This window comes from Pelodiscus sinensis, chromosome 2 (genome assembly GCF_049634645.1).
Source record: "Pelodiscus sinensis isolate JC-2024 chromosome 2, ASM4963464v1, whole genome shotgun sequence".
Taxonomy (NCBI): domain Eukaryota; kingdom Metazoa; phylum Chordata; order Testudines; family Trionychidae; genus Pelodiscus; species Pelodiscus sinensis.
The window spans coordinates 227,179,610-227,205,811 of record NC_134712.1 but is presented as its reverse complement, the minus strand read 5'-3'; the positions used below and the strand labels follow the sequence as shown (position 1 = coordinate 227,205,811).

Below are 26,202 nucleotides of genomic sequence, written 5' to 3'. Positions count from 1 at the left end.
GATGCTGCCAGCATAGTCCACCCCAGCACTGCTACCTTGTACTACTACAGAGGAGCTCAGAGTAACTTCAGTGCCCATGATACCATTGTTCAGCACAGACGGCAAGTTCACACTTCACTCCTGTGGGTTTGGCACCGCTGTTCTCGAGTGATGTAGACAATCCACACTCCAAGGCACTCCTCCCCAAAGCACCCACAGCAGTAGCAGCAACCAGTGCTGCAATGGCAATCACTTCAGTGGTTGTCTCCCTCCTCCCCCCATGCCACTTCCTGCCAACTGGCCTTACTGGGACCCTTGGGCACCACACTGAGCCCAGCAGATGCAGCACCAGCCAACTCTATCCGCACCATCAAGGGCCACCTCCTTGCCATGCCTGGACAGGTTAGCCTACTAGGAGGACGATGAGCCAGCCTCGAGTGATGAGGACGCTTCGGTTTCTTCTCACCCTCCAATGCATATATCATCATCCTCTCCTGATGATTCTTTAATGCCCTTTCCTCCCACAATGGGGGATGACTTCCAGTCATTCAGGGAATTATATAAGAGGGTGGCTGATGTCCTGGAGATCTTTCTAGTCAGTCTCCCCAAAACTCAACATAAATTGACCAGTATATTACATGCTTCCCTGTCTGCCATGTTGGTCCTACCAATGGAAGCAGCACTTATGGACTCTGTCAAGGTGATCTGGCAGATGCCAGCCACGATTCCAGGTGTCTGCAAAAGATCTGAGCATAAATACTATGTGGCACCACAGGGTGCCGATTTCCTGTTTTCCCACCCATCCTCTTAATTCTTCAGTGGTGGATGCTGTCAATCAGAGGGGAGCCAGAGCCACACCTTATGAGGAGGAGTGGAAGCACCTAGACTTCATGGCTACGTCTACATTGGCCCCTTCTCCGGAAGAGGCATGTTAATTTCCAACTTCAGAATAGGGAAATCCGCGGAGGAATTAAATATCCTCCGCGGGATTTAAATAAACATGGCCGCCGCTTTTTTCTGGCTTGGGGAAAAGCCAGAAAAAAGCGTCTAGACTGGCGCGATCCTCTGGAATAAAGCCCTTTTCCAGAGGATCTCTTATTCTTACTTCAATTTGTGAGGAAGTAATGGGGGTAGAAGTAAGAATAAGAGATCCTCCGGAAAAGGGCTTTATTCCGGAGGATCGCGCCAGTCTAGACGCTTTTTTCCGGCTTTTCCCCAAGCTGGGAAAAAAGCGGCGACCATGTTTATTTAAATCCCCCGCGGATTTCCCTATTCTGAAGTTGGAAATTAACATGCCTCTTCCGGAGAAGGGGCCAATGTAGACGTAGCCCATGGGTATGAAGGCATATTCCTTGGCATCTTCAGAGCTGTGCATATCCAATTACATGGCAATGCTAGCAAATTATCCCCACCACATTTTCAAGCAAGTCTCACATTTTGACAGCTTTCCCGAGGACAAGAAAGAGAAGTTCAAGGCCAATATAAATGAAGGCGCCCTGATATCTTGCACAACCCTAGATGCATCTGACACAGCATCGCGGTCTATTGCCACAGCAGTTGTGATGAGGAGGTCGTCATGGCTTCATCTCTTCAGTTTCCCCACTGAGGTGCAGGCCACGGTTGAAGATCTTCCTTTCCAGGATTCCAAATTGTTTGCGGATACCCCTGTTGTGACACTATCCTCCCGCAAGGATTTGAGGGCCATGCTAAGGGCTCTTGGTATCCACGTCCCTTTAACAAAATGTAAACAGGAGATACTTTACACAATGTTACAGACCTTTGACTTTTACTCAGACTCAGAGACAATTCAACATAGGCAGAGACAATGTCAAACTAGATGGACACAGCACTCTACCTCCCAGCTCTCAACTTCAATACAAACATTTTGAAAGTCAGGGTGAGAGTCTGATGATACCTTTTCCCTTAAGGTAAGCTCAGCCATACCAGTTGTTCTGACAGTGCCTACTGCTTTTCTACCACCAATGGACTTCCATTACAACTGACAAGTGAAGCAAAATGCAGGACTATGTAGCACTTTAAAGACTAACAAGATGGTTCATCTGAGGAAGTGGGCCTGGCCCACGAAAGCTCATCATCTAATAAACCATCTTGTTAGTCTTTAAAATGCTACATAGTCCTGCATTTTGCTTCAGCTACACCAGACTAACACGGCTACATTTCTATTACTAACTGACAAGTGGGTAGTTGACATCATAAAGGGCAGCTATTGTATCCCCTTTTATTCTACCCCTTCCTTCTACCCATCTTCTGCATCCCTCTTAAGGGAACCATCTCATCAGAGCATTCTACTACAAGAGATTGAGCACTAGCTCCACCTAGGAGCCATAGAACATGTACCCATCATTACAGGGACTAGGGATTCTACCCCCATTACTTCCTCACAACGAAGAAGTCAGGAGTGATCTCAGGAGGCTCAATTGCCATATATGACCCCAGTGATTCAAGAAGGTCACCTTCTCCACTATAATTCTGGCCTTGAGCAAGGGGGACTAGGTATTGACTCTCAGCCTCCAGGATGCTTACTATCCTTTATCCATCCATCGGAAATAGCTAAGGTTCGTCCACTTCCAATACACAGTGTTGCCATTTGGACTCTCCACAACTCCGAGGGTCTTCTCAATGGTTCTTGCAGTTGTCACAGTGGATCTCTGCAGACAAGGGGTGTCGATATTCCCTTATCTCAACAACTGCTTGATAAGAGCAAGCACAAGTCAGGAAGCTCACAATTAAGTTGCCTTAACCAGGAATCTGTTCCAGATCCCTAGACTACAGATAAATCTCCCCAAGTGCAAGCTACAACTAGCTCAGAGAATGGAATTTATTGGGGCTCACCTCAGTTATGTGCAGGCTTATGGCTTCCCTCCACAACAGAGATTTCAGTCTATAAAGGACCTTATTGCCCTGGCTCAAGTCAGCCCACAAGATTCATTAAGGGCCTGTTTTTAGCTACTAGGACGTATGGCCACAGCCACAATAGTGATGCCCCATACCAGACTGAATATGAGACCCATGCAGCAGTTATTGACTGTATACAGACCACGTTACAACAGTATCAACAAACTAGTCTCAATCACAAACAGAATCAAGCAATCACTGGACTGGTGGACAGACCTAGAAAACATGTGCATTGGAGTACCTTTTCACAGTCATCCCCTGAGCATGACCATCACAATGGATGCCTCGTTCCTCGGCTGGTGGGGCGCACTCAGGCCTTCTCAGAACTAAAGGACATTTTGTCTCCACAGACATGCACCTTGCACATAAACATACTAGAACTCTTAGTGGTATTTTACAGATAATCAAGCAACAGTATATTATATCAACAGGCAGGGTGGAGCTAGGTCCCACCGCTTGTGCAGGGAGGCGGTCTGCCTACAGACATGGTGCATTGCACATGACATTCACATATAAGCCTCTTACCTTCCAGGCAAGGACAATCTTACCTCAGACAGCCTCAGCAGAAATTTCAGCTGCAATCATGAATGGGAGATGGATCCCAAGATTCTAGGACAGATTTTCAGTCACTGAGGGTTTCCAATGATGGACTTATTTACAGCCAGTGCCAACAAGAAGTGTCCACAGACTGTTCCTGTGCGGGCATTGGCTTTCGTTCCCTGGGAGATCCGTTCACAGTACCCTGGAATGCACCTCTCCTATATGTGTTTCCTCTAATCCCACTTCTTCATTAGGTAGTCAACAAAATAAGGTCAGATGTTGCATCAGTAATTCTTATCGCTCCAGCATGGCCAAGACAGACTTGGTATATTTACCTGTTACAGATGTCCAGGAGGAAACCACGGCGTCTCCTGCTGCTTACTCATTTTCTCACATAGGCGGGCAATCAAGTTTGTCATCCATCCCTTGAATTCTTCATCTCTGGGCATGGTTTCTCAATTGTACACTTCAGTAGAGACATCATTTTCTGATCATGTCAAGCAAATTCTACTGAACAGTCGTAGACTAACAGCCAGGAAATCTTAACTATAAGTGGCATAGATTCTCGATTTGGACTGAGCGAAAGCATGCTAACCCATTAATGATGCGACTCTCAGATGTCTTGGAGTACCTTCTTGACATGAAACACTTCATTTAGGTTGTTGAAGGTTAACCTCGTGGCTGTAAATCTTTATATCTGACCATTGACAACAAATCACTTTTTGCTCATTCAACAACCGAGCGTTTCCTCAAGGGCATGCAGAATACTTTCCCTCCTATCAAATTTCTCGTCCCAGCCTGGGACCTCAATTTAGTACTCCGGGCCCTCACCTGTAGGCCATTCAAACCCATGGCGACTCCAAACATGCTCCACCTTTCTATAAAGGTGGCCTTGTTGGTGGCCATCACATCAGCCAGGAGAGTAAGTGAAATTGGTGCACTTATGGCAGTCCCCTCCCCCTCCCACGGTTTTCCATAAGGATAAAATGGCTCTGCACCCACACTTGAAGTTTTTACCAAAGATAACCACTTCTTTTCTCTGCAACGAACCCGTAATACTACCTGTTTTCTTCCCAAAGCCTCATGTCAACACTAAAGGGCACATCCACATAGCAGGGCTAAAGCCAAAATAAGCTGTGCAACTATAGTTTATTTCGACTTTTGGTGCTGTCTACAGAGCAGTTACGACAGTAGAGCATTCTTCCCCCAGCTACCCTTACTCCTCATACAATGACACTTACAGGAATTGCAGTAAGAAGTCCTCCAGCCCGAAATAATGTTGAAATAACTGCTTATAGTGTAGATGCAGACTATGTTGTTTTGTAATGATGTCAGTTATTCCAAAATAACACTGTTGTGTAGATAGAACGAAAGAGGCAGAGGGAATCTGCAAAGTACCTAGATTGTTTGTAGCCACTACAGAAAGATCCGTGAGCATTCCAATTTCCACCCAGAGGCTGTGCAGAGGGATAGTAGACAATATCTAGTTAGCCTATTCTATCTTCAACCAAGACCCTCCATTGCAACTGCCTGCCCACTCTATGAAGGCCATTGCAGCTTCTACAGCCTATCTCAATACTAAACCTCTTATGGACTTTTGTAGATCTGCTATGTGGCCTTCTGCCCATACATTCGCCAGACATTACACCCTTGATACTTACCTTTTCTCCCAGGGTACTAGATTTGGGCACACCGTTCTGGCCACTGTCCAGGATATTGACTAGCTGAAGCACCCGCCTCCGATCACAGGTACTGCTATGTAGTCACCCACAGGGATACTCCGTGAAGAAGGAGAGAGTTACTCACCTTGTGCAGTAATGGAGGTTCTTTGAACTGGTTGTCCTTGTGAGTGCTCCACTACCCTCCCTTCATCCCCTCTGCTTCAGACATATTTGTTTTCTCTGGGGTGGAGAAGGAACTGAAGGAACAGTTGGCTGCGCATGTGTAGTCATGGCACTGTGCATGCCTTCTGCTTCACGTGCACAACCTACTGGAGTGCACTGCTACCAAAAGTCTCTGACTAGGCATGCAGCGGTGCCCAAACACCTAAGATGGAACACCCACAGGGACAACCATCTTGAAGAACCTCCATTACTGCACGAGGTGAGTAACCTCTCTTCTGAATTTTGATGTCATTTGGCTCTTTGGTTTGAAAAGGTTGTCGACCCCTGAGTTAATTACAGTGGCCCTGATCTTGCACGTGTCGAACTTTATGTACTAGTAGTCCAACATATTTCAATGGGACTTCTCACAGAGCATAAGTTTAAGTGTGTGTGCAAACCTTTGCATAATTGAGGCCTGAAAGATTAGTGCCCTATATCTGTCTTAAAGCATGCACTTACTGTATACACTGTGTTTTTACTGTGTATACATGCACTAACCTTAAATTCCATCTTTGCAAATATTTTTCAGATAGTCAACTTCCATGATTTTGACTACTGTACTGTAGCAAATGACATCAAGAGCACAAGTAACAAAAGCACAAATTCTGTTACTTCATCTGGGGTAACTAAAATGTTGTCTGATTCTTTATAGAACTACAAAAGCACACTCTAAATGTGAAAAAGGAAGCTAATTATAAATGGCAATAAACAGTGCTGATTATTTTACCTTTGACAAACTGGAAAATTTAAAGGTTGGTATGCCCCAGTTTATTAATGCTATAAAATTTTACCATGTTGTTCTGATCTTAGATATATATTCTATAGTGTTTATTACCTCTTATTAAAGTAAAAAGCTTGGCTTATAAGCCTGGCATTGTTGTACAGAATGCTAATTCAGAAGACTAATTAACAAATGAAGCAAATGCTCATCCATTTGTGTGAGCTTTATGAAGTTTTTTCTTGTACTACTCCTAACAAAGTTAGTGTTTTCTTGTAATAGGTTAGAGTGATGGAACGCAGAGACCATATTTTTTTATCATTTAGCACTGGTTTATAGCTTCCACAGACTTGCCCTAATAATGAAGCTATGAAGGATATGACAAGAATGGTGATATTAAATTTCTCTAGACTAACCGTAAATTTTTCCATTCTGATGTCAAGAATGTTGAGCATCTGGAATCTGCAATATGAATGGTTCACTATGGGAACACTTTCATCAATTACTTATCCATTTATTCTCCTCCTAGGAACTAGTGGTCTTCTCTAGAATATAATACTATACAGGAAACAATTCTGTAGAATTGGAAGATTTTTGTGTTCTGTTGCTTCTGATTTAAAAGCCTTCCATTAAGTTTAATTTGTATATAATTTAGTTTTTTAAGTAATAAAGCTTAGCACAAAATTATATTAATTATATTAAAAAAACCAGAAGATGCAAAATGAAGAGAGATACAGATGTGAGTCTATGAAGTTTACAGAAAATTTTCTGTGCTAGCTGTTTAACCAAAGGCTATACTAGTGGTCCTCAACCAGGGGTATGTATGTGTACTCCTGGGGGTATTTAGAGCTCTTCTACGGAGTACATCAACTAATCTAGATATTTGCTCAGTTTTATAGTAGAAAACACTAGCAAAGTCAGTATGAACTAATATTTCATACAATTATTGGTTTATACTGCTCTGTATACTATAAACCCTTTTCTTTGGGTCCTGAGGCTTTCCTCTCTCAACAGCAGAGGTCGGTCGAATAAAAGATATTATCTCACTCACAATGTCTAATAGGCAAAATTATGCAATCACTGGGTTTTATTCTCCTTTATGTTCTTTTTGTTAGCTAAATTGAACTTCATGTCAATGTCTTTGCAGAATCGGAAGTACTGATGCAATTCATCAGTACTTTTAAAGTCCTTAGTTCTTGAAGTAATGAAAGTCTAATGAAAATATAATGTAAATATTTTTACAAGAACCATACAAAACTATTTATAGTACTTTTTGTCCTCACTCAGTTTTTCCAGAACACAGGGCGTTGGTCTGTTTATGGATAATGTTAGTTAATTTTGTTGATCAGACGTGACAAAAATCAGTAATGCGCTTACTAATAAGTAGAATTAGGAGCCCATCATTTTTTAAATTAATACCTGTTGTTGCCATTGGACTACTGTTAGTTCATTTAGTTATTTAACTTTGAATTTCTTTGAGGACTGCTCTTTCCTCCTCAGGCTTTTGAGAAGGGAGTAATGAGCTAAGGACAGGTATGGATGTATTGTGATTTGAGATTAGTAGCTAGATTAGTGTTGGGAAGTCTTTTCCTTTGCAGATTTGCAAGACTTTTTTTTTTTCTGTGTGTAAATGGGTTAGTATTTTTAAAGTATCAGTTACCTTTAGCGTTTGGGGAGGCATTTTGTTTTCTGGAAATCTGTATAAATATATGTGTTCTATGTAATCTGTGTACTGTATTGTGTGTTGAAATGTGAAAGTGTTTTGATTTCTTTTAAGTTGTTACAGGTACTTTTTCTCTTGTTCCAAAATAGAAGCTGGTTTATCCTATGAATTCCTGTGTATTGTTCTTCCTTTTCCTACCTAACAAAATTCTCTTCAACTGTTCTGGTAATGTGCCCATCAAGTTAAAGGGTAGAAAAAGAAACAATTATATGCAGAGCTCTTTACATCATTAACAATCCAAACACTCAAAAATAATTAGTCAAGCCCTCCAAAATCTTTTTCTTTAAAAAGGGTTTTAAGGGAGTACCCAGCTGATCCCCAGCTCTGCGTTGCAAAGCCCCTTTGAAGTGCCGCTCCGGTGCTTCGCACTATCAGAGCCAGGGATCAGCTGGAGTCCCCAGCTGATCACAGGCTCCTAATGTGCTGCCCTGTGGAAACACCACTGAGATTTTTAAATCACTTGACAGCCCTGCTTTAGTATAGTGTAGATGCTTTCCCTCAATGAGAGAAACCACATTAAGGGGTGTGCTTTGGTTCCTGAGTTTTTAATGTTGCCTCGCTTGCCTAAAATTAATCCTGTTCTCTAACAGATACTCTGTGTGTCTGCTGGCTCGGCAAGACACACATACCGCAAAAGTGCTCCCACTGCTATAATATTAAGACCTGTAGGGAAGTGTCTGCACCCAGCATCTAATCTGGGATCACTGACCCCTCTTGAAACAAAAAACAGGACTGTGTAGCACTTTAAAGACTAACAAGATGGTTTATTAGGTGATGAGCTTTCGTGGGCCAGACCCACTTCCTCAGATCAAATAGTGGAAGAAAATTGTCACAACCATATATACCAAAGGATACAGTTTTAAAAAATGAACACACGAAAAGGACAAATCAAATTTCAAAACAGAAGGGGGATGGAGGAGGGGGAAGAGAGGGAGGTAAATGTCTGTGAGCTAATGATATTAGAGGTGATAATTGGTGAAGTTATTTAAGCATGAATGACAGTTCAGAGGATTCTCTTTGAAGTGAAGTCTTAAAAGGTCTTTGAAGCAGGATGCAGGTAATCAAGTCATTGAGACAATGTCCTTTCTGGTTGAAATGGCAAGAAACTGTTTTTCCTTTGTGATCCTGTCTGATATCTGTTTTGTGGGCATTGATCCTTTGGCGAAGTGTCTGAGACGTTTATCCAATGTACGTAGCGGATGGACACTTTGGCACATGATAGCATAAATTATATTTTTGGATGCGCAGGAATATGTGTTCTTGATCTTATAACTCACTTGGTTGGGTCCAATAATGGTATCAGCAGAGTGAATATGTGGACAAAGGTACCAGGGTTGGTATTAGTGTGGAATGTCCTGTGGTTGCTGGTAAGAATCATCTTGAGGTTAGGTGGTTGTCTATAGGAGACCATGCGTCTGTCTCCCAAAGCCTCTCTGCGTTTAGTATCCTGTTCCAGTATAGGCTGTAGTTTATTGATAATGTGTTGGACAGGTTTAAGTTGGGGGCTGTAGCTGATGACAAGTGGTGTTCTATTGTTGTTTTTCTTGGGTCTGTCTTGAAGTAGTTGGTTTCTACCAGCAACCACAGGACATACCACACTAATACCAACCCTGGTACCTTCCCTTGCAACAAACCCCATTGCCAGCTTTGTCCACATATTCACTCTGCTGATACCATTATTGGACCCAACCAAGTGAGTTATAAGATCAAGAACACATATTCCTGCGCACCCAGAAATATAATCTATGCTATCACGTGCCGAAAGTGTCCGTCCGCTACGTACATTGGACAAACGTCTCAGACACTTCGCCAAAGGATCAATGCCCACAAAATAGATATCAGACAGGATCACAAAGAAAAAACAGTTTCTTGTCATTTCAACCAGAAAGGACATTGTCTCAATGTCTTGATTACCTGCATCCTGCTTCAAAGACCTTTTAAGACTTCACTTCAAAGAGAATCCTCTGAATTCATGCTTAAATTCAACACTTTACACTCACATTTAAATAAAGGTGCTAATTATCTTACCCATTACAAAGATAGCTTCACCAATTATCACCTCTAATATCATTAGCTCACAGACGTTTACCTCCCTCCCTTCCCCCTCCTCCATCCCCCTTCCGTTCTGAAATTTGATTTGTCCTTTTCATATGTGTTCATTTTCTTAAATTGTATCCTTTGGTATATATGGTTGTGACAATTTTCTTCCACTATTTGATCTGAGGAAGTGGGTCTGGCCCCCGAAAGCTCATCACCTATTTAACCATCTTGTTAGTCTTTAAAGTGCTACACAGTCCTGTTTTTTGTTTCAGCTGCACCAGACTAACACGGCAACATTTGACCCCTCTTGGACACCATTCTCCAATGACAGCATCTGATAACATTCCCTACCACCATTTCAGTGGAAAGAGCTTAAAAGGTGAAGAAGAAATGTGCTATGTCCTCCCCCTTTCAGGAATCTACCAAAAAGAGATGATACTTGACCCCTCAGATGCCATTGGTACTGACTGCATAAGATGGCAGACTCATCTGTGCCAAAGATATCATGCAACCAAAAGACCCTAAGTGGGTAGGCTCAGAGAGAAGCAGCAAAGGGAAACTTGCCATCCTTTCTTCCTGTCAGAGCCACTCAGACATGTGGGACTGAGCAGTGCTGCAGACTACTTCATCACTTTCTCTCTGGATCCTAGCTTACAATCCTTGGTACCAACAACTGCTGTATTTTCATTGGCACTTCTAAGGAAACCCTTCATGGTACCAAGATGATTTCACTACTGCAAAAAATTCTGTGGCACAAAGACTTCCTAGTCTCTTGAGCATCAGAATTTCCCCTCCTTCGTACTGATGTTACTTCAGTATGTGTATTATCAGACCACATAACATTGCTATCCAAATAAGCTCCTCCTTTCTCCGAGTGATGAGGAAACGGAGATCTGTTCTTTGTGTCACTCCTCATCCAGCCAGCCATCAGACCGGTCCACTATAACCACCTGAACACTGCATCAGATGCGAAACGTATGGATGGTAAACACATCTATGGATGCTGTGATCAATGCCATTCCCATATCAGTGGTCCTACCAGGACTCATGGATGGCATATGATCAACACTATCGTAAGCTTCCTGGTTTCACAGGGACAAGACAAAACGTTCCCCACCACAGTTGATACCTTGACCCCCTGAATCCCTGGAAGACGCTTTGGATTGCGAAGCCCCCTTAGCTGCCAAATTCTAACTCAAATAGCCTTAGAAGTCTTACTGAGCACAGTAGGACTCTCCATTGCCATGGCCATAGTCATGCACCCAGTTTCATGACTCCACCTCTCTGGGTTTCCAAAGAGGTACAATCCATTGTTGAGGCTCTTCTGTTCAAGGGTGTCGTGTGGTTCAATTTATTTTAGATCCAAGGTAAACCAGGACACTCCAGAGAGACTTAAGCACTTCCTTATGTATTACAAACTTTAATGTAGTTGTTTCAGTTTTACAAGCCTTAAAACAATTACTATACAATTTAAACCTTAAATACTATAAATTCTAAAGTAATTAATACAGCGCAAAGCAATGCAAAAGCAATTAATACAAGATCTACAATAATACAATAATAAAGCCTAGTTCACTTACACTTCACCAGTATGCTACCTACAGAACCAGGCAGAAGGTTGTGGTCCCTTTGATTCCCACCCATTGGGACGCCATGCCCTGATGTAGCCAATGTGAAGGGTCTATTTACTTTTAGTTATTACTAGCAGGAACTGAGTCTCAATCCTGCTCACTCCCTCCCATCGATTCTTCTCACTAAGCCCATTTTATAGAAAAATGAGACTTGGTCATTTTAATAATATTTACCAATTAATTACGTATTGTGTAAGACACCAACAGTGCCCTATTTGGGGCACATCTGCTACTCAGGATGTTGCAAAAATGGTGTGCATAGTTAAATGGCTACATATATCGGAGGGGTAGCCATGTTAGTCTGGATCTGCAAAAGGGACAAGGAGTCCTGCGGCACCTTATAGACCTACAGATGTATTGGAGCATAAGCTTTCGTGGGCAAAGACCCACTTCATCAGATGCATGTCATCCGACGAAGTGGGTCTTTGCCCACGAAAGCTTATGTCCAACACATCTGTTGGTCTATAAGGTATCCCAGGACTCTTTGTCGCTATGGCTACATCTGTAACTTTTGCTTATCAAAACCAAATACCAGTACAAGGTTGTTTGTCATGTGTTCTTGACGTGGTCTCGCTGTGCTATGTTTAATCTGCATTATGCAAAACATCCCTACCTCCCAAACCTTGTCTTCGTGCTTATATGCACCAGACTTGAGACAGGCCTGGGTTTTGCTTTTAGAGATCCGCACTGTAGGTAAGGCAGGGCTGTCCAGGCTCCCCTACAAAGGGACCATAGCTATCTGCAGCTAAGACCATTTCTGCACTTACAGCATTATGGTGTCACAGCTATACTTGTACATGTGTAGTTCTGCAGTGCATGTGCTGAAATTGCTCTGTGTTGATATGGGAGAACTTCTATTGACATGGGGGGGGGAAAAACACCCCTCAGAGCGTTAGTAAGAGAAGCACTTACTTTTGACACATAGCTGCGTGCACGAATACTAATATTAGTTCAGATTATGTCGGGGGTGGGGGAGAAATATTCACAGTCCTGAGAGAGATAATTTTTGTTGACATAGAAGGTAGTGTAGACAAAGCTAAGACAGATGAATTCCCACCCCCACAAACACACACTAAAAGTCTCATCTCCAGGGTTACTCTTGCATCCGTAATTATCTACAGGACAGGAAGAACAAGATCTGTGCCATGCACATAACCACAGAGGCAATATAATCCTAAAAATTTAGACCGAGATCCACAAAATGGAGACCACTTTCATCTCAGCGATCAACTATGCAACAAACCTCCTCTAAGCAAAAGTTTTGAGGGTTTGGTCTAGGACCCGAGTTGCCTTAAACATTCTTAATTGCTGGAACCACCCACAACCATCTGTCCTTTTGCAAAATATCTGTGTCCCTTCCTTCCATACAGCATGTCACACAATCATGTCAGACATATGGGTACTAAAAATGATCAAGACTGGCTATTCAATTTACCTCCACCCTCCCCACCCCCCGTCCGTACACAAGCTTGTAATGTGACAGGAAGTAAACCATCTCCTGCACCTGAGTGCAGTATAAAAACAATACAAAGGAAAGGACTTCTAATCCCATTCATGCATTTTGGAGTTAAGCTTGACTTGAAACTACATCACAATCTTCACTTTATGTAGTCATAGTGTGCCTCTCTCTCTCTTTTTTTTTCCATATGCATAGTCTGCTTCTTTGTATCTTCCAGTGTGCCCTCTCCCTCTGCTCTCTCTCCCCCCCTCCCCCGTCCCCACTTGGTAGCTTCTGCCTGTCACAATGCCTGGAGTGGCTCATGGCTGAGTGAGACAACCTTAGGTCAGACTGTCTAAAAGCAGAGCAGAAACCTCAAGCTGGTTTTATGTTCTTTATAATTAGATTCCATCAACACAATAACAAGTATGAACTCCTAAAGCTCTACAGTAGAACCTCAAAGTTATGAACATTAGAGTTATGAATTGACCAATCAACTATCCCCTGATTTATGTCCTTCTGGTTCCAGTCAGGCAATTGCAAAGACCAAAAACAAAACAAGAAAAAACAAATAAAGTAGAGTACTGTTAAATATAAACTAATAAAAAAGGGAAAAGCCTCATTTTTCTTCTCATAGTAAAGTTTTGAAACTGTATCAAGTTCATATTCAGCTGTAAACTTCTGAAAGAACAACTAAAATATTTTGTTCAGAGTTACAAACCACCTCCATTCCTAAGGTGTTCATAACCGAGGGTATAATAGTCTTACCATGGAGTTACAGACAATGTTCACTCTATTTTTTTTCCACCCATGTGTGGAATACATTTTATGTGCATTGAGGCATGTGTGGATATGCACCACCAGTAGAAACCCATGCTACCAGCTATGGCCACTGTGGGTGTTCTGCTAATCAGCTCAGTGGTATTCAAATCTCTCTTGGGTGGCCACCCAACCACTCAGTTGACAGCGAACACTGGTCACGGATACTGCCTTTGGGCATCTCAGTTTATCTTGCCACTATGGCAAGTTGGACTGTAAGATTGTCAATTGATGCTAAAAATTATGACACTATTCATGTTCCTACCAGTCCCAAAGGACCAGTCACTTACCCAAAGTCAAATGTACTCTGGTCTGAAATCAGACTACATCTGTAGCAAATTTTCTAATAAATTAATTAAATATTCATTACGGTGGGGGGGGGATTGTTTCTGTGGTTGCCACAGGAAATAGGCAAACACAAATGACTTAGCCTTAGATTTAAAAAGGTAATATGAGCAGCTCAATATGTCCTGTAAGGCTCCCTCATGCCAAACAGCATGGGGATTGCCTGCTTATGTCTAGAAATCATTGCCCCTAAGAGTACAGAGAGCGTAAGGATACACCCAGCTTCTTATTGTCAGGAATTTTTATTCCCTTTACCTCAGAACCTAAGGTCATGGGATGAGCTCATGTGCAGGCTCCCCCTTCCAAGAGGGAGTACAGAATGCAGTCAATAAGGTCTCTGTCTTAAGATGCTACGTTATGCTTCGTCTTTACTGAGCCACCTTGTGTTCAGGATGAGCACTTGACCCTAATTAATGCTTTATTAGACAGTCTTTCTACTAAACTGTCACCGTTCTTGTCTGTCTGTCATGGGATTTTCAATTTGCTGTCTTGCGCACGTGCCGACTACCCCCACCAGCTCCGGCTCCCAGTCCCCCTGGCAGGCTGCCCCCACCTGTTCTGGTCTTCCAAGCAGGCCGCTGACACGATAGGCCGCTTCTGCCAGCTCCGCCCCACCTCCCCTGGCAGGCCGCCCCCACTAGCTCCGCCTTCCTTCCCCTCCCCCCCCCCCCGGCAGGCCGTCTCCACCAGCTCCAGCTTCCCTAGCAGGCCACCCCTGCCAGCTCCATCTCCTCTGGCAGGCTGCCGACAAGGCAGATCGCCCCTGCTGGCTCCCCGCCCCCCTGCCGACTCCTTCAGGCGGCCTTACCTGCCTTTGTGCTGGCAACTCCAGCTCCCAGGCCCTTGGCAGCAGCCCCAGAGTTGGGGGAGGGCAGCAGCCCCACAACCAGGGAGGTAACAGCCTCAGAGTGAGTGAGTGTGTGTGTGCGTGCGGGTGGGCAGAGAGCCAGTAATCCCACAGTGTGTGTAGAGGGGAAAAGACCAAAAAGACAAAAAAAAAATTTATATAAAAAAACTTTTTAAAAAGACAGTCTTTCTGAAAGTGCACCAGAAGAGTAAAAATAAAGTTTTCTGTTATCAGTTTAGCAGAAAGGTTGGATGAAATTATCTAGCTTCTCTTTAAACTCTATTATAGTCAACCCTTACAGTTAAGACGTTTTTCCTAATGTCCAACCTAAACCTCCTTTGCTGCAGTTTAAGCCCATTGCTTCTTGTCCTATCATCAGAGCTGAAGGAGAACAATTTTTCTTCCTTCTCCTTGTAACACCCTTTTAGATACTTGAAAACTGCTATCATGTTGGACAAGACATGCCAGCACTGTTCACTGAAGTTCAGTTCCTGGCACCGATCCCACTCTGGTGCAGAGAAAGAAAGGGAGGTGGGAAAAGAGCCAGTCCTCTATTTCAAGGGCTAGAAAGCTTAAAGAGTCACATTCTGAGTTGGAACACCCTTTGAAGCAACCTGCCTGTACAGCACCGTTTACTCTGGTGCCTTTTCTGGTCCAGTTGAGTCCAGTGCAAGTGGAATCCCCTTCCCAGAAGAGCCAGATGGGAGATGTGGACATGCCATCCCCTCCTGAGTTGTATGAAGTGGCTCGTGACCTGATTGAGCTAACGTTTGGCCTATCAGCTTCCTCCTGGGAGTCTCCCTTGGTCCCTCTGGCTCTAATTCTAGTATCCGGCCTGGTGCAGGTAAAGGGCAAGCTTTCAGCGCTTTCACCTCAGCACAGTTCACAGAGTCGGGACCATTCACCTTGACATCAGTCTGGCACTGGTCAGAAGAGGGCAACAAAAATGATTAGGGGTTTGGAACAGGTGTCACTTGAAGAGGGATTAAAAAAAACTTGGATTTTTCAGTTTAGAAAAAAGGAGACTAAGGGGGGATGTGATAGAAGTCTATAAAATCATGACTGGTATGGAGAAAGTGAATAAGGAAAAGTTATTTACTTGTTCCCATAACATAAGAACTAGGAGTCACCACATGAAATTAGGTAGCAGGTTTAAAACAAAGAAAAGGAAACGTTTCTTCACACAGTGCACAGTCAACATGTGGAACTTCTTATCAGAGGATGTTGTGAAGATTAAAACTTTAACAGGGTTCATTCAAAAAAGAACTAGATAAATTCATGGAGGTTAGGGCCATCAATACTTATTAGATAGATTAGGAATAGTATCCCTAGCCTCTGTTTGTCAGGGGCTGGAAATGAAGGCAGAAGAGGTATCACTTGATGATTACCTGTTTCTGTTCACTCCCTCTGGGGCATCTAGCATTAGCCACTGTCAGAAGACAGAATACTGGGCTAGATGGACCTTTGGTCCGACCCACTATTGCTGTTCTTATGTTCACACCCCTAAAACTTAGCAGAGGCATTTCAGGCCAACTCTGCTGCCTAGATATTATCCTCCCTGTCAGAGACAGGACCAAAATAGAAAGGGTAGCCGGTAAAGTCACCATTGTCCTGCGAGTGTGACTAGTAGTGGGAGTGCTAATAACCAGGGGCAGTCTCTAGGCAATCACCAGGCTCTAAAAAGAACTTTTGAAGGTGCGCCCGAGGGCAATGTACCTGCCTACCCCTTGGAGTCTACCCCTATGTTTGGAGACTGCTAATCCCATTTTTACCATGCCTGGGCTCAAGTCACATCCGACAGGTGGGTTCTAGACATGGTAAAGATGGGATATTTTATTCAATTTCCAACTACCCCACTTTTTTACTTCCCTGCCCTGTCCCTCTACAGGGATCCCTCTCATGAGCAATTCCTGGGACATGAGGTGCGGTCACCCTTCAATGTAGGGGCATTAGAGGAGGTCCTTCTAAAGTTAAGGGGCACAGGGTTTTATTCCCGCTATTTCCTTATCCCAAAAGCCAAGGGTGGACTATGTCCCATTTTGGACCTACGTGGTCTAAAGATATCTCAAAAAGTTTAAATTCTATATGGTGTCCTTCACCTCAATTATCCTTTCACTGGATTCGGGAGAGTGGTACACTGCCCTTGATTTGAAGGATGCCTACTTTTATGTGGCCATAGTTCTGGCTCACAGGAAGTTCCTTCGTTTCACGGTTAGTGGTTCCCACTGTCAGTTGCAGGTGCTGCCTTTCGGCCTGTCTGCAGCACTGAGAATTTTTACAAAGCACATGGCAGTGGTGGCAGCATTCCTGTGTCTCAGAAGGATTCAGATCTTCCCTTACCAGGATGATTGGGTTGGTCAAGGGGCCCTCCGAAGCAGTGGTCAGGGTTCATGTAGAATTCACCATGACCATGTTCAGCCACTTGGGTCTCTTGCTAAATCTTCAGAAGTTGACCCTGTTGTCCATGCAATTCATAGAGTTTGTAGGGGCATATGTTTTGACTCCCTGGCAGCCAAGGCCTCCCTTCCCCAGTCCCTTGTCTCTGGACCCACTCATCTATGAAGGCAAGGTGTTGAGGCACATGGCTTCCTGCACCCATGTACCTGGCAACCCTAATTATTCCAGCCGGTATCTTTACTTAGAGGAAATAATCCAAGTTAATATTTTCTTACCTCTGAATGGTAACCATGATATGTTTTTAAACAGTGATTGTGTAATAGAGTAAAGCTAAGTCTTCTATTTACTACTCCTACTTTCAAACAAACAGGTCTTAGTCTAGGTTAGCTGTGGCCAACCTGTGGCTCGCAAGCCACATGCGGCTCTTTCTTCCCCTGAAAGTGCGGCTTGTGAAGCTGCCCCTAAAAATGGTCCCAGCTCACCTGTTCTTCTTAAAAGAGCAGTCCTTTTTTTTTCTCGACAACTCCCCAGCCCCCCAGCTCTTTGCACTATATGCACAAGTATTTTGGCTCTTTGCCTGTAATGGGTTGGCTATCCCAGTCTATATCTACATTGTACAGGCTGCAGCAACACAGCCATGCTTCTTAAACCATGCCGCTGTAAGACACTCAGTGTAGCTGTAGCCACTCTTTGTCGTCAGGAGAGAGTTCTCCTGACAATAAAATAAAACCAGTCTCAAAAAGGGGCAGTAGTTTTGTCAGTGGGAGAGCATCTTCCACTGACAAAGTGCAGTCCACGCTAGCATTTTTCATTGTTAAAACTTTTGTCATTCAGTAGGGCATTTTTTCACATCTTTGAGTGACAATAATTTTAACAAAAAAAGTGCAATGTCCACATAGCCCTTGTGTACTGTGAAGAATACATGTAATTGTAATGACAAAATTGGCTGGAGAATTAAGTGTGCAAAAACAAAACTCTGTGTAAATCCATGTATGTAGGAAATCTTAGTCTTTAATAGGAATTCAGTCAATGCCTAATTAAATGGTTTTACTTTTCTAGTTTTATTTTTTTCTTCTATTAAGTACTTATTTTCCACATCAGAATGATGACCGTAACTTTGTGCAGCTGATAATCACAGTGACTCCACATCAAACTTGTGTGAATACGTTTAAATAAGAACCAAGTATATGTTTAAACATAGTGTTGCACATATCCATTTACACCAGGTGCCTAGCTTCTATTAATTCAGAGACTAAGAGCCAAGCATCCTATTTTGAACTTGTGATCTTTGGGTGTTAGTAACAATCACTGATACTAGGCTGTACTTGGCTGAGGCTCTGTTTTTTATATGTGTGTAAAATTGTAGTGCGTTGAGTTATATCCTCTTTTTATAGTATTTCTGAAGCATAAACAGGAACAGATTTAAGTAAAAACAAGATTTTGAGAGAAATGAATGTCAACCATTAAAAACATTTGGACCACAGAAAAGAATGTAACTGGAAGGAACATTTTTTCCAGAATACTGTGCTCAAAGCCAACAAAAAGAGAGAGAAATGTTAAATAATCACATCCCAAAGGTGCTATATTTAATTCTAGAAGAGACAAATGATGCCTTAAAAGGTTGTGAAACAATGCAGATGAATAAAATATTTAAATCCTATATTTTTGGGAGATAATAGGCATAATAATGATAGGCAACCTATAATTTACCACAATGTGCTTTACTAGTTAAATATCTTGTAAAGCTGTCCTTGTGAGGAACAGCAGCACTTACTCAAACTAAAAATAATACCAGGATCATGTATAGTGCATCCCAGGAGGTTACTGGTGTTTTTGTAGACAGCAGACAGGAGAAAAAGGCATTTTGTCCTTTTTACCTCAAGTAATCCCACTGGAAAATTAAACATGTGCTATGAATTGATATCAACTCATGCCAGGTTACCTCCCTAAAGAGCGCGGCTGCAAGCGCTGTTGCTACATTTCTTGGACAGCAGTTTGATGGTCTGTGTGCATGATGGATAGTTTATGCTGTATGCTACTGTGGAACACTGTGCTACTGTCTACCACTGGGAGACCACTAGAGAGGTGTGCCCTAGGAGCAGCAGTTACTTTAACACTTCTAGACAATTTTGGATAAAACTTGCATACTTCAAAATTTTAAAATGTAGCTTACACATGCATGTGTTGGTGTATGAAAAATCTGGCTACTCCATAACTAACAATGCAGTTTCTTTTGTCTTGATGTAAATCTCTGTTGGAAGCAGGATAAAAAGATGTATTAAGCATTATATTAGCAAGAAATATTTAGAGAAACCATGAACCCCTTTTAACGGACCACCCTCTCCAGTTTCTGTTCTTTTAAGGAAGTTTTTCCTATTCATGACTCATTTCGCTCTTTGGCTAACATCAAGGTAAATGGAATAATCATTAAGCACAGGAATGTATTTTTTCAGGTTTTGTCCTTCAAAATCTTTATGAATTTTCTGTATAGTCTTATGTAAATACATATGGATATAAAAGTTTGACACTGTGACAAAGTAAGAAGTACATTGTTAATATCTGCTTAAAAATGTTCCCTTTGATTCTTTGGAGCATCCAGCAAAACCTAAGCTTAAACTCCCTACCCAGTTAAAATGACATGCCCCAGGCAGCAAGTTACACAGAACTGTTAAGTGAAATTAATGAGATCACCCTTAGATTACACTTTGTTTTTTATTTTCATTTTATAGGTCTGTATGAGCTGCTGGCTGCATTGCCAGCCCAGCTGCAGCCACATGTGGACAACCAGGAAGACCTGACCTTCCTCGGGGATATGTTTGGTGAAAAAAGCCTTCATTCACTGGTAAAGGTAAACCACATTTAAGTCAGATTCTCTTTGAGAAGAGCATATGGAAAAATGTTTTTAGTGCCATCTAGTAAACCAGTGATTGAACTGTTGCTCAGTGAAAACAAAACAGCCTTGTTTCAGCTAACGCTCTTTCTGTCAGTGGTGGAAGTTGTTAAAAATGATTCTAAAATAGATGATTTCATTTAATAGTGGTATTCTGGCAGTATAGAATAATGCAGCAAACGTATGTTGTTTTCTCTTGTTTAGAAAGAGAATACTAAATAGTTGCAGGAAATCTGAGATGTCTTTATGGTCAACATTTAAGTCCTCGAGTTTAGCTTAAGTAAATAAATGTTCACAGCAAAAATTAGAAGGAATATGTTTTCTGAGGTCAAGTATGGCAACAGTTCAGTAGCCACATTAATTTAAAATAATTTCCTTTAACAAAGTCAACTGAAATTCTAGTAAGCTGTGCTGTTTATTGGCTTGCCTCCACTGAAAATTGTGTTTTGCATATAAATATATTGAACTAAAGCATAGTAAGTTGGAAAAAATACTTCAGTAAAGTGCTCTGCTCTGGGAATGATTGACAACCAGAAATCAAAGCATGCCATGGGAGCATGCAGAGTCATCTCAATAATGCGCAGACTGCTTAAAGCAATAAAGTAAGACCAATCAACAGATAAGAAATGAACCATGCCCACTGTATGTTATGTCTCTTGAACCTCTAATATAGGATGACTGAGATTGAAAGAACCTTCTGAAGTCTCATCTTAACATCCCTATTCAGTATTGATATGACTTTTTTTCTTTTAAATCTACCCAAAAAGAAGGAAGTTGGAGGAAAAAGCATGATGATCCTAGTCATTCTGTGTAAGCGGTGGTCAGAGCTCTGCATCTTAGGTACCCAAGTTCATTTTTTAAGGGAACAGCTTGCTCTTGCTAATATTGGTTATTAGTGGTAAACATACAATGAGCAGTTTTTAGAAGCTATTCTTCAGGGCTGCAAATTGGCCAGATGGCTTAAAAAGCAGCAACAAACAATACAATTTTAATTTAAAAAATCGATACTTTGTCTACAGATGTTTCATGTGTGCATAGATAATTACAGCATTTTCTATTTTCAGTGTATGCTCTTGTGTATGGTTTGCTACATTGGCTTTCTTTAAAATACCATTTTTTGGTTCTCCTTTCTATCAGTACTGTTGGATACATATATCCTTTCTATGAACTTGAACCAGTGTGTGCAGCTCTAAAAAGTTAGAGATGGAAAAGTTGTATTAGATCATGTAGTCTATGCCCTGCAAATGTTGGATTGTTCCCTACAGTACATTCCTGTTGTTGTAAGTAAAACCAGCAAAAACTGATGCAATCATTCATTCCTCTCTCTTCCTCTCAGACCAGTCAATTTGATTTTAGTTTGCAAAGTATAGAACAGAGAAAACCCCCAACTATTGTTGGTAGTTTTGGAATACAAAACTGACTCAGAAAAGTGAATGTTTGAAGTATGTCTACTTCACTCAACTGATTCCTCCCTCATTTCATACAGCTCACTTAAGATGAAGGCTTTAATAGTACTGTACTTAGGATTTCTGCGTGGTGGAGGAAGCACAAGTCCCAATGTTTGTGTATAGACCTGTAGCAAGGCATAGTGAAGTTATATTAAAGTACTTAGATGATAACAGGCAAAACAGTACATGCAGGCTCATAGTTCGTTAAAGAACTCTCTCCCCCTCCTCCTTTGGTGGGATGGGGAGAAGAAGGAAAGGGATGAGAACAATCCTTTCTCTATTAGCTACTACATTAGCTCTCTTTAAAGAATTAGGGTAGCAGTTACAGAATATTTGCCTTTGGCCTTAATGGAAATTCTTCTGTTCTTTTCAATTTGCCAGCCTGGCTCCAAGTGAGCCTTTCACCCTCCCTCTGCATAGTCTTAAAACAACTTCAGTTATGATTGAAAGCATAGTAGGATTGAAAAAAGTTAAATACTGGGTTTCTAGCAATTCAAGCATTGCTTTTAAATGCCCTTAAGATTTGTATCTCCTTATTTGAGAACAGAAAAAGTTGAAGTTAACCATTTCTAATACCAGAGTAGAATGAATTAGGAAAACATGGTAGGGATAAATTAATCTTTGATTATTAGAATAACCAAATCACATAATACTGTTTTTGGGTGTATGTGTTCAGTTAAGTAATTATTCTGAAATTTGAAACATTGAAATTGCAGTTGTATTGGAGCCTGGGATATTGAGGGAATTTCATTGTGGGATTTCCATATCTTTTTAAGCTGTATATTTGCAGATATCATGAGATAGAAACTGAGAGAGTTCAAGGCTGCTGTTACTGTTTTGTCTTTACAGAGAAAAATAAATGAAATACTTAGGAAAAAACAAGATTACAGTACAACAATCTAGAAAAGGCTATTGTAGTAAGGCTGTTAAAATAATCAGTAAACACTTGGATCATGGTAGGCCTTTTTGCAGTAATTATGTAAATTGTTGAATTTTAATTGGCTTTTGGCCAATGGGATTGTGCTGGAAGCAGAGGCGGCATCTGAAGCCTGTATTCTCTCTCCTCTTTCCTTCCCTCCCCCCACACACATACACCTTTTGCCCTGGGCTCATAGCTGTTCAAAGACAAACAGGGCTCTGTGGTTGCTTTTTGAGCGTGTGCAGGAGTGGGGCAGGCAGGGAGCCTGCCTCAGACTCCCTGCTGGCCTGAGGGCTGAATCAAGCTGCTTGGCATGCCAGATGCAGCCCATGGGCCATATTTTGCCCAGCCCTGTTTTAGCATGTAAGCCTTGTAAGAAATTTTCATAAAAATTTGCCATTTGCTGAAAAGTTGTGCCCTTTAAAAAATGAAAGTAAAAGGGGAGCATAGTGAAGAAATAAGATTTTTTTTCATGTGTGGCATAGTCAGCTTCTTGAAATACCAGTTGTCTTTAAATAATCTTAGGAAATTATGCCTTCCATGTGAGGGAAGGAAGGCCATGTTTCTGTACATTCATAGCAAATCTTTTGGGAGAAGTTGATAATTGTCTGAAATGCTGTTTGCTTTGGCATGGGGTGAGAAGGGGGGGGGGAAGCCAGACCATGTAAGTGTAAGCATCTACCACCTGGCCATATGTAGAAGGAGGGGGAATGAGATAGATGGAAGCAGCTGGTAACAATCTATGACCAATGAAAGGTAATTGTCCAGCATTCTCTGTAGGGGAAGCAGGCAAACTTGCTCCTTATGCTGTAGTTTACATTTTTCAAGCACAGAAAGCATGCACAACTTTTTGAAGGCATAAATTCTGAAGTTCTTGAGTAAAGCTGTTAGTTCTGTAATGCAGACTATCCAAATAACATACATATGTGGTCAGTTTTACAGAATATGAACTTCTTAATATTCAGATATGGAAGATCAGACAAAAAATTAGATGGGTAATTGAAGTGTATCCCTTAAAATAAAAATCTGTATCAGTTGAGGAAATGCTTATCTTTGTCAGTCTGTCTCTTTTCCCCTTATTGTTCAGTGACTTAATTTGGTGAGCCAGTGTTATCAAAGAAGTGCCACACAACCTAGCATATACATCTCAGTGGTGATTTCAGCCCCTGAGAGAACTGAAATTCTATACAGCAATGTTGTGTTACTCTAACATAGACCATGGAAAGGAATATTAAAATGTGGTGTTCTTCATCAGGACCATTTTATCATCAGTGAAGGAAGTGAGACTTCTGTCATTGCTTGGTACAATTCCTGATTTCTTTACATTTGTGGGCACCATCTTTTCTTTTGGAATGTTGTGATGAAGTTAATTCCATAAATTCTCCTTTCATGTAGTTTTTAAAGACACAGATGCAGTGGAACTTGACGTCTCATAGTCTAAAATATTTATATGAAATGGTCTGATTTCAACATCTAAATGCAAAGTTGCCTTTTATCACACACTTTCCGCTTATATTAAGAAGAAAACAGCTTGTTAAATGGACATCTAGACAGAAGAACTCTTAATGGCCGATGAAAGTGCAGATCGGGGTGGGCAGTAATTTTTGCAGGGAGGCCATTTAATGAATTTTGGTACATGGTCATGGGCTGGCTCCACCCCTGAAATGGGCGAGGCCTGAAGACTAGCCTCACCCCAGAGTTGTCTGGGGCTGGAGGCTTTGAATTTAAAACACAGCAGAGGGCTCGTGGTTCCTGGCCCTACCGCTACTGCATTGCCTGCCAGCCACCCCCAGTTGCTGCAGCTATTTAAAGGGCTTGTGGCTCTGACCCCTGCTGGGGTAGTGCTATGCTTAGGAGCCACGAGCCATATAAATAGGTTCCTTCTGCCTGAGCCACTGCCTGGATATTTGGCATCATGGGCTGAAGGATATAAATAGAAAGTAGCCAGATGCAGTCTGTGGGCCTTATCAAAGTGTTAGGCAGGCCAGATCCGGCCCTCTGACACATCTTGCCCAGTCCTGGTGCAGATTGTGTAGAGCACAAGATAAAAATACTTCAGCTCATTGGTCACCAACCAGTAGACTGGGATCTACTGGTAGATCTTGGAGTCTCTGATTGGTGATTCTGACTTGTTGGTCTAGGGTTATAAGCGACTAGTCAACTGTCTGATAAGCATAAACTTATTAGATAGTTGATCAGTGATGTGACCAGTTACTTCCCCCCCCCCCTTGCTGCCTGTATTAGAGAGAGAGAGAGAGCAGGGGGAGGAGGGGAAATAGGAGTCAGTTTCTCCCAGCACCATCGCGGGGGGGGGGGGGGGGGGGAAGCAGGGGAGGTAGTTGCACAACAGGAAACGGTGCCAAGCGGGGACTGAATCAGTCTCCACTTGCACCAGTTCTACTATGATTCTGTTTTTTGAAATGTATAAGAGCCCCAGCAGGGCTATTGGGAACTTTGGTCCAAAAAGAACCTTATTATTTTAGTGGTGTATTGAAATAGTGTTAAAATTAGAAGCCATCTCTTCAAGTTTTAAGTGATTTCTTGGTCCTGCAAGCAGGTTAGGGATAGCTGTAGGAAAGTGTGCAATCTGAGTCAGTTAATCAGATAGCTATCTTAGAATGAAAGGACCACTGGGTCTGGCCCACGAATGCTCCTCACCTATTAAACCATCTTGTTAGTCTTTAAAGTGCTACATAGTTTTTCCTTCTGTTTTAGCAAGATCAGACTAACACGGCTACCTCTTTATTACTATCTTAGAATGAAATGAGTTGTGTCTCTCTGCCGTAAGGAGAGGCTTGCTGCGTCTTCCTGTGTGTTTTGGGTTCTTGTGTATTGTTCTGAATTCTCAGAAACAATGTAGTACTATGCTGCAACCTTCTAGCAAGAGAATTTAAGTTTTTTCTGTTGGTATGTCCTGAACATAAGAGCTGTTTTTAAGGAAAGGGGCTGTTTGCTGCTTACTAAAACTCAGTGGGGCTTTTTGGTTGGTTAGCTCCCAGTATCAAAAGGAATCATAGACTCATGGAACTTGAAGGGACCTCGAGAGGTCATCGAGTCCAGTCCCCTGCCCTCACAGCAGGATCAAGCACCATCTAGACCATCCCTGATAGATGTCTATCTAACCGGCTCTTAAATATCTCCAAAGATGAATATTCCACAACACCCCCCTAGGCAATCTGTTCTAGTGTTTAACCACCTTGCCAGGAAGTTTTTCCTAATGTCCAACCTAAACCTCCAATGCTGCAATTTAAGCCCATTGCTTCTTGACCTATCCTCAGAGGTCAAGGAGAACAGTTTTTCTTTCTCCTCCTTGTAACGCCCTTTTAAATACTTGAAAACTACTATCATGTCCCCTCTCTGTCGTCTCTTTTCTAAACTAAATAATCCCAGTTCTTGTACATTTCAAAAGCAGAAGCCCTACAGGGAGTGGGGGGCCAGTGGGAAACACCCCAGCTTACACTGTGCTCCCTTGCAGTGCTCCCCTTTGAAAAATACAAGAGCTCGGTCGGGACTCTTGTACATTTCAAAGGCTGAGGCATCTCAGGGAGCATGGGGCCAGTGAGGGAGTGCCCTGCGCTCCCTGCAGAACTTCCACCTTTGAACTGTAGCAAGAGCCTGGAAGTTCAAATGTGGAGGCACTCTTATCAACTAATCAACATAGTCAATGTA

The 26,202-nt window shown here is 42.2% G+C and overlaps 1 protein-coding gene across 9 annotated transcripts in view; it reads left to right on the top strand.

Annotated features, from left to right (window-relative positions):
* The window catches only part of MPP7 (MAGUK p55 scaffold protein 7), a 304,899-nt gene that overhangs the window by 80,447 nt on the left and 198,250 nt on the right, over nt 1-26,202 (top strand). For 5 of the 9 annotated variants that reach the window (XM_075922585.1, XM_075922583.1, XM_075922580.1 and 2 more), the window contains one exon: nt 20,006-20,124. In XM_075922585.1, the coding sequence (XP_075778700.1) occupies nt 20,089-20,124 (36 nt within the window). In that variant the 5' untranslated portion in view covers nt 20,006-20,088. Of the gene's footprint in view, nt 1-5,970; nt 6,071-20,005; nt 20,125-26,202 lie in introns of those variants that run through there. The other 4 variants (XM_075922584.1, XM_075922582.1, XM_075922586.1 and 1 more) reach the window with 4 other exon arrangements.